Here is a 13326-nt window from a genome sequence, read left to right on the forward strand (position 1 = left end):
ATTTTTATAAATTAAAATACAAAGTGAATAAACAAAAGAGAAATCTAGATCAAATCAATATTTGGTGCGATTCCCCTCAGTCTTTAAATCAGCATTAATTCTTGTAGGTACATTTACACACACTTTCGAAGAAACTGAGCAGAACTTTTGTCCGTTCATGTAATCCCAGACAGACTTGAGGACTTCTTGTTCTTCTTTAGACTGAAGTTCTAAATGACACTGCCTGTATGTTTAGGGTCATTGTCCTGCTGCAAAATAAATTTGGAGCATGACTGTATCGAGTGATGGATACACAACTCCATTTGCTGAAATGCAGGCCTAAACTTGCAAGGAACCTCCACTATGCTTCACTGTTAGCTGCAGACCATGATTATTGTACTGCTCTCCGGCCGGACTCCGCAGTCCAGAGCACCTGCTGCTATTCTTCTGTATCCCATTTCCTATGTTTTCGTGCATCATTAAGTCGCCTGGCCTTGTTTTCACATCGAAGATATAGCTTTCTGCCTGCAATTCTTTCATGAAGAACACCTTCTTCCAGACTTCTTTGCAGAGTAGATGGGCCTACCTGGTTCCCACTGGTTTCTGCCACTTCTGACCTGATGATACTGCTGGACATTCCAGTTTTTTTTAAAGGGAAGTAGGCATGATGTGTCTTCCATCTGCTGCAAGTTTTTAGCAAATGAAGTTTGGGATTTGGTCAGGATTAATGATCTTCTCAACGCTGAGAAATACAATCAGATACTTATCCATAACGCAATACCACCAGGAAAACATCTGATCGGCTCCAAATGTATTCTGCAGGACAACAATCCCAAACATACAACCGATATCAATAGACACTATCTTCTGTGTAAAAAAAAGTTCTGGAAGGGATGATATGGTCTCCACAGAGCCCCGATCTCAACATCATCAAGTCTGTCTATGAATATATGAGGAAACAGAAGGATTTTAACTAGTCTACATCCGCAAAAGAGCTGCTGTTAGTTCTCCAAGAGGTTTGGAACAACCTCCCTGCAGAGTTCCTTTAAAAAACTGTGTACAAGTGTACGTAGAAGAACTGATGCTCTTTGGAAGGCAAAGGGTGGTCGCACCAAACATTGATTTATTTAAATTTCTCTTTCGTTCATTCTCTTTGCACTTGTTTAATTGATTTTTAAAAAAATTAAGACTTCTATTTTTGAAAGCATTTTTTGCTTTGCATCATTTTTTCCACTCCTCCCTTTTGACTTCTGCTCAGCGTTATTATACACACACACACACGGATAGACAAAGATCTAGAGTTTGCAGTGTCCTAATATAACAAATCAACTGCATACAGGTTTGGTACGCCGATATTATATTTTTAGTAAAAATAGATTTGAACAGATGATAACTTTGCATGCTTATCTTAGGTACTCACCTGACATATAGTGACCGTTTTTGACTTGTTCGAAGAGATCCGGACCCTGAGCTGACACTACTGTTCATCATCTGTTCCCTAAGATCATGTATTTTTGCTTCAAAACGACTATATTCTATAAAGGAAAAAACATAGAAATACACATTACTTGCAAGAAAGTATCAACACGCTTCTAAGCAAAGGACATGACTGACCTTGCAACAAAGCAAAGACATTTCCAAACAAAACCAGCACCTCCAAACAATATATGAGGTTAAGGCTAAATGCACACGTTCAGGATTTATGTGCAGAGAACTGGCACTGAAATCCGCAGGTGTTCGCAGGGAAATCCGTGCAGACAATCTGCATCAATTGGTGCAGATTTGCATGTGGATTTGATGCACATTTTCCACACGCTGATTTTCAGTAGCAGCACAGCACATTGAGAATTGAGTATTTTTAATTGCTGCTCCATTTATTGTAAATAGATGTTTGAGGTTCTTAGTATGGATTTGGATCAAACCGTGCAAACCCATCCAAGGCAATCTCGACAGACAGCAACAAACAAATATACGTCTCCTGGGCCTAGGTCTACAAAATTTTGTGTAAACCTTGTAAAACAACAATACATTAAAGACAACATTATGTAGCTTGGCATATAAGGCACATTATCAAAAGTTTGAACATCAGATCAGTCCACTGGAATCCCCACCCAAAATGCCAGAACACGAGACCCCAATCTTGCCAAGCATAAGAATGCATTTAGGAGATGTTTGGATGGAGTGCTGAATGCTTGTCATGTACCTTGCTGCTTCATTTAGAGTCTATTGCACTAATGGGAAGAGCCAGTCTTGCAGCTGTGCAAAACAGGGTCAACTGCCCTGGTAATCTATGGAGGTCTCCACAGTCAGAAGAACCCACCAATCTGCCATGTATCATCTAGTAAATAGGTGATAAATGCTTCAGGGCTGGGATACTCAAAGGGAAAATATGGGATTCTGAGTATGAAGACTACTATCACTTGCTAAAATGAAAGGGTAGAAGCTCTAAGGTGAGCACTATGAAACTACAGATCATCTCTCCTCATAGAAACGTCTATGAGCCTGTACACTACTTGCTCTGCTCTTCAAAAGTGCCAAACAGAGCTGACCAGAAACAAAAAGAACTGCACTCAGGTTAGTGCTTCGGCCCATCAATTTTAGCGATCAGTAGGAGACACGTACCAATCAAAACTTATGACATGAAAAGTTCTTTGAAATGATAGGTACCCTTTAAACATATGTGCTGATATCTATGGATACAGAAAGGTACGTTTCCTGGCCATTTGAAGAATGTTTTTTCAGAATAAAATCAAACTGAATGCGATCAACTCATTACCACTAGAGGCTGCACAGCTATTGGCAGAATGTTCACCTTATTGTATTGCCAGGGAAAATGAAAGATTGTGGACAGATAACACAGAAGACTGATTGGCAAGGGTTACTTCGGAATGGATGGATAATGTCACTGCCCAAATCCTGCGAAGACCTTGTTCAAAATTAGGAGTACTGGAAAGGTGGTAATGAGACCCAACTGAGCTACATGTGTCTTACATTCACTAAAACATAAATCTTGCACAACTAGCTATAAATAATGAGAGAAAAAGGTTGGTGTACCTTCTGGACGGTATTGTGCAATAATGGTTACAGTTTGGCCAGCGTTTTTCAGAGCTGTTGCTGCTTGTTCGTGGGTCGCTGCTCTGAGATCAACACCATTTACCTAGGAGATTAAGCGGAAAAGGACATGGGATCACACTAGATGTGTCAGAAGAGGTGCACAAAACCCCACTTAGACATTCAGGAAAGAAAAACTGTAAGCACTTTATTTCTGTAGAGGTGTTAAAGGGAACCTGTCACCTGGATTTGGGGTATAGAGCTGCGGAGATGGGTTGCTAGATGGCCGCTAGCACATCCACAATACCCAGTCCCCATAGCTCTGTGTGCTTTTATTGTGTAAAAAAAACTATTTCATACATATGCAAATTAACCGAAATGAGTCCTGTCCCTGAGATGAGTCCTGTATATGAGAGGAGTTCGGGACAGGACTCATCTCAGGTTAATTTGCATATGTATCAAATTATTATTTTTTTACACAATAAAAGCACGCAGAGCTATGGGGACTGGGTATTGTGGATGTGCTAGCGGCCATCTAGCAACCCATCTCCACAGCTCTATACCCAAAATCCCGGTGACAGGTTCCCTTTAGTTAAAGGTGTATCTTTAATATCAGACAACTAAACAATCTGGTAGACTGTAGAGACAGGTCATAACATATCACTGGGGTTTGCACGACAATAAACAAAGAGGCAGTGTCATTCTGCAAGGTGTTACATACCCAATGTCTGCCTCAGAACACAGGCCATAGACTAGAGCTATAGTCTGTTGCCTGCCTTACCATCTCTCACTTGAAGTTAAAGGCACACTTACACCACGCAGTCGAGCACACAATTATGGGAAGGAAGCGTTCCTGCCTGATAAATGTCTGCTCGTCATTTACATGCAACGATCACCTCCACTGTATGAGGATGAGAAATGGCGAAAGCTTCTCCTCATACATATTCATTGTTCTTGGGTAGTAGGTCACTGTTTACACAAGACAATCTCCTGCCAGAAATGATGATTAGGATGTCTGCACCAAAAGTCATTTTACTCAAAAAACAAATGTTTTGCTCGTTCATTGGGTTTTCTGCTGCACCCTTACACGGGCAGAGTATCTGGAACGTTTATTCCTGATAATGTGCCCTACAACTGCGTGGTGTAAATTAACCATAAGAGAAGCCAATGAGAGTTAAAAGGGCATGACCCGTTTATTGTAGCCAGTATTCTAGCAGTAAGATTCACAGTGCATGAACCCCTAAATGATGTCTCCATCACTTGCCGGAAGTTTCCCTTAGAACATGACCATGTTATTAAGCAGGAATTTCAGCATATGTAGGTGAACTCTTGTACGTAACAGAATGTTTCACACTAGTATCTCCTATCAATACAGGAAGAAACTTGCATCCTTCAGTCTGTGGAAATGTGTGTGTACGGGTGTGTGTTGGGATGTACATACACATTTTTTGGTTACAAAATAAATCACCACACTACAGATCTTCCCATTACATTAGCTGTCCTTTAACATTGATCCACTATCTATTTGTGACACACTTGCCATCTGCTGCCCTACAGCAATATTAAATCCATACTCCAGTCGCTTACACCACCATGTTTATGACTAACAAAATCAATCGGCAAAATTTCTGTTCATCAGTTTGGGGTGTGTAAGGTATTTAAAGAAACCATCACCCAAAAAAAACGGTGGTGAGCTAAAATTGAATAGCTAAGAAATTATAGTTAGCCTGACATATCTGTTCCCCCACTTAAGTAATATAAAGAATTGAGAAAAATGGGATAGGAAAAGCTTTGTAGGTTAAGCTGGCCATACACATTACATAGAAGTCATCCAAACTCATTGATTTCAGTGAATATCCAGGGTTATAAGATGAAAGATCTTCTGAAGCACACTCAAGCCGTATGTAAGGTGAAATTCCAAATTATAAACATACCGATACAATCCGGTCCCCTTTCCTAAGCTCTCCACTTAAATCGGCAGGACCCCCTGCAAGGATAAATGAGATGAAGATTCCTTCACCATCTTCTCCACCCACAATGTTGAAGCCTAGTCCTGTAGAACCTCGAAATAAAATAATTTTCCGTGGTTCCCTGCAGCAGAGACATAAATGTAGAAGCAATATGAACTCTAAACATAAACAAAAAAATTAGAACAGAGACAAAAAACCTCAAAACATACACAAGACAAATACAAGGATTATGAGCAGTAGAAAAAGCAGGGTACTGAGAATATGTTTTGCCTGGTCAGAGTGAACTTTTGAAGGGATTATAGTATAATTTATTCCTATATTTTTTTTCACTTTGGTCTCAAAGTAGCAGCTGAGAACTGAACACGTGACTTGGTGCCAGTACAATGCTAGCGGACTTACCGTAATCCCAACACCACACCTGTGATACCAAAAATACCATAGACACTTGATGAACCAATATTCTCAGCTGCCAATAAATATCACACATATGTATACAAGTAGAGGATCTGGATAAGTGAGCAGGTTGGGATTCAAGGGGCAGACATCTTTTTGGACCTCAATTTAATCCAACTGAAGAATAGCACAGTGAGACTCGTGAAACTGCTGCTTACAATAGATCACATGCAATTTACGATCACTAAAAGATAAAGTATTAGGCCTCATGCACACAACCGTGCCTTTTTTTGCGGTCCGCAAACCGCAGATCCACAAAAAAAACGGCCGCCGCCTGTGTTGCCTTCCGCAATTTGCGGAACAGAACGGGTGCCGGCAATATAAATGCCTATTCTTGTCCGCAAAGCGCGGACAAGAATAGGACATGTTATATTTTTTCTTAGCGGGGCCGCGGAACGGAGCCACGGATGCGGACAGCAGACACAGTGCTGTCCGCATCTTTTGCGGCCCCATTGAAGTGAAAAGGTCCGCATCCAAGCTGCCAAAACGGCGGTTCGAATGCAGACCCGAACAACAGCCGTGTGCATGAGGCCTTACTGTGCATCTACAGAATTACTCTACTATTTAATGTAGACTAATTAAGCATGAAAAAAAGGACATATAGGAATTACCGCGTTAAATCATCATCTCCAAGCATTCCTTTCGGGAGAGGGGAATATCGGCTAGGTGACGGTGGTGACGGATGTCCAAGAAATCCAGGTGAACTGATATGATTATCTTTTTGCTGAGAATATGCTGCCGACACAATGAAAAGTTTAGCAAAATTTCGAGAATAGAATCAGTGTGAAACAGTATATATTAACTATATACTCTCAAAAGCATGGGGCAACATTTCTAAGTACTGAATTAAGATGCTTCAGCAACACCTACTGCAAAAGCTTGTTCAGCTGACAACTATTAGGGTAATTTATTAAGACTGGCGTTTCAGAAGTCGGTCCTAATAAAGCCCCTGTGCTGGCGGTGGATTGTCGAAGTTATGACGAGGTGCAGGACTCTGCATCCTGCGCCACCTCTAAATGTAAGACAGCTTCCTACCTGGCTTACATTTAGACCATTTTCTACGCCTAAAACAGGCGTAGAAAACGATGAATGAAACTGGCCTGCCAGCAGTGTTCCCTCTAAGCCTGGGCAGGTGCTGAGCGGGGTCGCCTCAGAGCTGGACACAGCGCCATCAAAGGTGGGCGATAGGAAAACCTAAAATAATTGTCACATTAACCACTTCAGCCCCGCTAGGTGAAACCCCCTTCATGACCAGAGCACTTTTTACACTTCGGCACTACACTCCTTTCACCGTTTATCGCTCGGTCATGCAACTTACCACCCAAATGAATTTTACCTCCTTTTCTTCTCACTAATAGAGCTTTCATTTGGTGGTATTTTATTGCTGCTGACATTTTTACTTTTTTTGTTATTAATCAAAATGTAACGATTTTTTTGCAAGAAAACTACATTTTTCACTTTCGGCTGTAAAATTTTGCAAAAAAAAACGACATCCATATATAAATTTTTCACCAAATTTATTGTTCTACATGTCTTTGATAAAAAAAAAATGTTTGGGCAAAAAAAAAAAAATGGTTTGGGTAAAAGTTATAGCATTTACAAACTATGGTACAAAAATGTGAATTTCCGCTTTTTGAAACAGGTCTGACTTTCTGAGCACCTGTCATGATTCCTGAGGTTCTACAATGTCCAAACAGTAGAAAAACCCCACAAATGACCCCATTTCGGAAAGTAGACACCCTAAGGTATTCGCTGATGGGCATAGTGAGTTCATAGAACTTTTTATTTTTTGTCACAAGTTAGTGGAAAATGATGATGATTTTTATTTTTTATTTTTTTTCTTACAAAGTCTCATATTCCACTAACTTGCGACAAAAAATAAAAAATTCTAGGAACTCGCCGTGCCCCTCACGGAATACCTTGGGGTGTCTTCTTTCCAAAATGGGGTCACTTGTGGCGTAGTTATACTGCCCTGGCAATTTAGGGGCCCAAATGTGTGAGAAGAACTTTGCAATCAAAATGTGTAAAAAATGCCCTGCAAAATCTGAAAGGTGCACTTTGGAATATGTGCCCCTTTGCCCACCTTGGCTGCAAAAAAGTGTCACACATGTGGTATCGCCGTACTCAGGAGAAGTTGGGCAATGTGTTTTGGGGGGTCATTTTACATATACCCATGCTGGGTGAGAGAAATATCTTAGCAAAAGACAACTTTTCCCATTTTTTTTATACAAAGTTGGCATTTGACCAAGATATTTTTCTCACCCAGCATGGGTATATGTAAAATGACACCCCAAAACACATTCCCCAACTTCTCCTGAGTACAGCGATACCAGATGTGTGACACTTTTTTGCAGCCTAGATGCGCAAAGGGGCCCAACTTCCTTTTAGGAGGGCATTTTTAGACATTTGGATCCCAGACTTCTTCTCACACTTTCGGGCCCCTAAAAAGCCAGGGCAGTATAAATACCCCACATGTGACCCCACTTTGGAAAGAAGACACCCCAAGGTATTCAATGAGGGGCATGGCGAGTTCCTAGAATATTTTTTTTTTTTTTGCATAAGTTAGCGGATATTGATTTTTTTTTTGATTTTTTTTTTCTCACAAAGTCTCACTTTCCGCTAACTTAGGACAAAAATGTCAATCTTTCATGGACTCAATATGCCCCTCACGGAATACCTTGGGGTGTCTTCTTTCCGAAATGGGGTCACATGTGGGGTATTTATAGGAGCCTGGCTTTTTAGGGGCCCTAAAGCGTGAGAAGAAGTCTGGAATATAAATGTCTAAAAATGTTTACGCATTTGGATTCCGTGAGGGGTATGGTGCGTCCATGTGAGATTTTATTTTTTGACACAAGTTAGTAGAATATGAGACTTTGTAAGAAAAAAACAAAAACAAACCAAAAATTTCCGCTAACTTGTGCCAAAAAAAATGTCTGAATGGAGCCTTACCAGGGGGGGGGTGATCAATGACAGGGGGGTGATCACCCATATAGACTCCCTGATCACCCCCCTGTCATTGATCACCCCCCTGTCACTGATCACCCCCCCCCCCCTGTAAGGCTCCATTCAGACATCCGCATGATTTTTACGGATCCATGGATACATGGATCGGATCCACAAAACACATGCGGACGTCTGAATGGAGCCTTACAGGGGGGTGATCAATGACAGGGGGATGATCAGGGAGTGTATATGGGTGATCACCCGCCTGTCATTGATCACCCCCTGTAAGGCTCCATTCAGAGGTCCGTATGCTTTTTGCGGATCCGATCCATGTATCCGTGGATCCGTAAAAATCATACAGACGTCTGAACGGAGCATGACAGGGCGGTGATCAATGACAGGGCGGTGATCAGGGAGTTTATATGGGGTGATCATGGGTGATCAGGGGTGATCAGGGGTTTATAAGGGGTTAATAAGTGACGGGGGGGGGGGTGTAGTGTAGTGTGGTGTTTGGTGCGACTGTACTGAGCTACCTGAGTCCTCTGGTGGTCGATCCTAACAAAAGGGACCACCAGAGGACCAGGTAGGAGGTATATTAGACGCTGTTATGAAAACAGCGTCTAATATACCTGTTAGGGGTTAAAAAATTCGGATCTCCAGCCTGCCAGCGAGCGATCGCCGCTGGCAGGCTGGAGATCCACTCGCTTACCTTCCGTTCCTGTGAGCGCGCGCGCGCCTGTGTGCGTGCGTTCACAGGAAATCTCGGCTCTCGCGGGAGGACGCGTATATGCGTCCACCCAGAAGAGCAGGACCGCCGGCAGGACGCAATCCTGCGTACGGCGGTCCTGAGGTGGTTAAAGAGCATACAATGAAAGCCCTGCACCATGCTGTGTAATATACAGCATAATCCTTACACCATGCTGTACAGCAGGCATGCTCAACCTACGGCCCTCCAGCTGTTGCAAAACTACAACTCCCAGCATGCCCGAACAGCCTACAGCAGGGCATTGTGGGAGTTGTAGTTTTACAACAGCTGGAGGGCCGCAGGTTAAGCATGCCTGCTGTACAGAATACATTATAATCCATACACCATACAGTAAAATATACATTATAATCCATACTCCATGCCGTATAATATACATTATAATCCATACACCATGCCGTGCAATATACAACATAACCCTACAGTGTAGGTGTTATACTATATATTGAACGGCATTGTGTATGGATTATAAAGTATACTGTACAGCAAATGTATGGAGGTTACACCATGCCAGACAATATAACCCCTGTGGGAAAGATAATAGATAGATATACCTATACACAGCCTATACCTATGTACATATATACTGCCTATACCTATACACAGCCTATACCTATATACAGTCTATACCTGTGTCAGGGTGACTGCTTTGGGGCGGGATGTGAGGAATACATTAGGATTTTCATGAACAGGGATTGCCCTGTCTCCTTCTTCCACCTGCACAGCAGTGAGATTTATGGGGCTGGGGGACGTTAGCAGCGGGGCCCTTCTCTCCATCAGACTGCAGCATTACCTCTGCCTGTGCACTGCTGCTCAGTCCTCCTCTTCAGTTAGAAAAGGAGGAGGCAGCAGTAGTGCGGGGACATGTATAGTGTCATCAATAGTGTGGGCAAGTGTGGCCATTTTGTGACCGGGTGCTGCTGAGCGGACTTATTAAACTTGTGAGCGGGGGCACAATAATTGCTGTGCGGCCGCTCACCCGCGTAGCTTAGAGGGAACACTGCCTGCCAGCCTGTCCCCTTCCCCACCATGGTCCCTTTTTTAGACCTGGCTGAGCGGGGAGAAGGTGCAGATAACCACTGCACCAGCTGGTTGCACCAAATAGTAGGTTTGGGAGCCTAATGTGTATGGGAGCCAAGGGGTTCTCCCGTATTTTCATACTGATGGATAGGTAATGACGATGAGATTGCCTTGAGTCAGACATCCGGCAGCCCCCCTGGTCAGCTGTTTGAGGAGTCTGAGGCTCTCAAATGAGCTCCAGTGAGGGTCGCTGTCGCCTTGCAGCTTACCCAGCACTGTGCTGTCCACTGTATAGCCGCTGTGCTTGGTACTGCAACTCAGCCCCATTCACTTGAATGGGACTGAGCTGCGCTTAGGTCATCATGAGCGTGACGTCACATGGCCCTGGAAGAGGGTCAGAATGTTCTCTACTTCCCAGTTCTACTTGACACACAGGAAAAGACCTCAAGCCAATGAATGCCTGAGACAGGTTGCCATTGCGGCCAGTGATTGGCTGAGCAGTCATTTTCGGTGTGTCGAAAGGGACTAGGAACTAGAGACCAGCAGGCACCAGGGAAGCATTAGGATGGGAGGGGCAGTGGATCGGCGAGGCGAGTATCTGTTTAGACTACTTTTACATCTACATTTCTGCTGGATCAGTCATGGATCAGCAAAAACGATTCCGTCATGATCATACAACCATCTGCATCAGTTATGAATAGATCCGGTTGTATTATCTCTAAAATAGCCATGGCTGATCTGTCTCTAAAACCATTGTAAGTTTACTTTCGTGTCAGAGATCAGTCAACATTGACTTGCACTGCGAGTCATGACGGATCAGTCTTGCTCCGCATCGCAGGACGCACCCAAAAACGCTGCTTGCTACGCTGTTGTGTGCGTCATGGGAAAGCAATGAAACGGAATGCATTCTGAAGCATTCCATTACCTTTAGTTCAGTTTTGTCCTTATTGACAATGAATGGGGGCAAAACTGAAGCGTTTTCCTCTGCTATTGAGATCCTATGAAGGAGGGAAAGTGCTGGTGTGAAAGTAACCTTATTTAGGTTTATTTCTGACATTGATTTATTTATTTATTTTTAAATACTGACCAGACAACACTTTACCAATTAGAGGCAGTCCTACAACTTACAGCAAATGTACAAACACCTACTACATCCAAGTTAGAGCCCTTGCAGACAACGGTGGCGGATTAGGTCCGGATTTGTTCAGGGAAAAATGCGCGATTTCAAAAGCAAGTTCATTCAGTTTTGTCTGCAATTGCGTTCAGTTTTTATTGCGCGGGTGCAATGCGCATTGATGCGTTTTTCACGTGCGTGATAAAAAACTGATGGTTTACAATCATCATCTCTGAGCAACCATCCGTGAAAAACGCAATAAGTGTGGATTCGATTTTCATGCTGCCCCATTCACTTCTATGGGGCCAGCATTGGATGAAAAACGCAGAATATACAACATGCTGCGATTTTCCTGCAACGCACAAGTGATGCGTGAAAACCAAGGCTCGTGTACAGAGACCCATTGAAATGAATGGGTCCGGATTCAGTGAGGGCACAATGTGTTTGCATCACGCATTGCACCCGCGCGGAATACTCGCTCGTGTGAAAGGCGCCTTAGGGAAGACAAATCAATCAACACAGGAAAAGTAGGAAGGGGAAATAAATAGAAACCATTTCTTCACTTACAGTTTGTGATATCTGGAGGGGCATAGCTGTCGTTCATAAACATGGTAGTAGGTTTTGCTACTTTGAGATACACAAAATCTGAAGTATTTTTTAAAGCAGTCACAGCTTCCTCATGAGAAACTTCTTCTAAACACACAGTATTGACCTGCAGAGAAAGAAAGCTTCATGTAGCCACTTTAGAAATAAAAGTATATTCCCAATTTATAAAATATATATCAATATAGATTACTAAAATATGCCACTGTATTATTGGCAATCCAATAATAGGATCCTGAGAATGAAGGGGCCACATCTCAGAGCTGCAAATTACATGTCGCCCTGCAGAATGGTGCGCCTGGAATGGAGACCCCCATTGATTGTCATCGGTCGCCCCCATACAGATTCATCGTTTCTGGCCAGCCAATCACCGTTTACACATGGCTATTTCCTGATCAGAAACAATTGATCGTTCATGGTCTGATCCGCAGCTTATTTAGGCTAGGGCTACATGACGACGCACACCAAAGTCAAGCAACATCTTTTAGAACAATTGTCAAGTTGGACTTTTGTGCGACTGTTGCACTGCAACACCATTGACAATTATAAAAAAATGACACGCAACTTTGGTGTGATATAAAAATCCCAATCTAGCTGTACCCTTTTTGTCGTGCGACATACTGTTACACAACACGTCGCAGTGTAGCCCTGACCTAGGGGTACATGCACACGTTCAGGATTCATGTGCGGAGAATCCGCACTGAAATCCGCAGGTGTTCGCAGGCAAATCTGTGCGGTCAATCCGCATTAATTTTCATGCGGATTTGCGTGCGGATTTGACTAAGTGAATGAAGAAAATCCGGTCAGGAAAAATAAAATAAATTGACATGCTGCTGATTTTAAAATCCGCACCTTAGGTCAAAATCCGCGCGGAAAAAATCTGCATCATGTGCATTGAGAATTTCAAATTCTCATACAATACAATGTACATGACCTACGGTGCGGATTTTCCGCACGCAAATCTGCACGCAATCCTGATCGTGTGCATGTACCCTAGCAGTAAAATGTATAGCTCATCTTGTGTCGTTATTTATCTTACCGGAAATTAGACTATTATCTGCAAACCTTATTTATTTTAGCTACAAATAATAAATAAAAAATTGAAAGGGAACAAAGTGAAAGAAATGTTTCCAGAGGACAAGCTGAGTGACGTTACTTTCTTCTCATCACTTGACCTTGTACTTGCTCTTTTGGGGGCAGACGTGCTGTGCAGAACGGCTTTCTGTGCTCCAGTAGCATGGTACATGAAGCTATGCATTAGAAAGTAATTCCCTTGACTACACTGCCATGAACATGAAATCTCAAGGCTATTCTATCACACAAAGAAAAGTAAAGTGCATAAGTATGTTCATGTGAAATAGAAAGCTAGTCCAAGTATGCCTCCCTACGGTGAAGCCTGTCAAAAAGTTAGAGTGAATTCACATATGGCA

At 42.7% G+C, this 13326-nt stretch overlaps 1 protein-coding gene across 8 annotated transcripts in view; it reads right to left on the reverse strand.

The window, feature by feature from the left end:
• DLG1 (discs large MAGUK scaffold protein 1) overlaps positions 1-13326 on the reverse strand; it is a 235311-nt gene that overhangs the window by 68163 nt on the left and 153822 nt on the right. For all 8 annotated transcript variants that reach the window (XM_044291546.1, XM_044291545.1, XM_044291544.1 and 5 more), the window contains 5 exons: positions 11861-12005; positions 6065-6188; positions 4965-5121; positions 3034-3136; positions 1400-1514 (listed from right to left, as the gene is read on the reverse strand). In XM_044291546.1, the coding sequence (XP_044147481.1) occupies positions 1400-1514; positions 3034-3136; positions 4965-5121; positions 6065-6188; positions 11861-12005 (644 nt within the window). The remainder of the gene's footprint in view (positions 1-1399; positions 1515-3033; positions 3137-4964; positions 5122-6064; positions 6189-11860; positions 12006-13326) is intronic.

The sequence above is a fragment of the Bufo gargarizans genome, chromosome 4 (assembly GCF_014858855.1).
Source record: "Bufo gargarizans isolate SCDJY-AF-19 chromosome 4, ASM1485885v1, whole genome shotgun sequence".
Classification (NCBI taxonomy): Eukaryota; Metazoa; Chordata; class Amphibia; order Anura; family Bufonidae; genus Bufo; species Bufo gargarizans.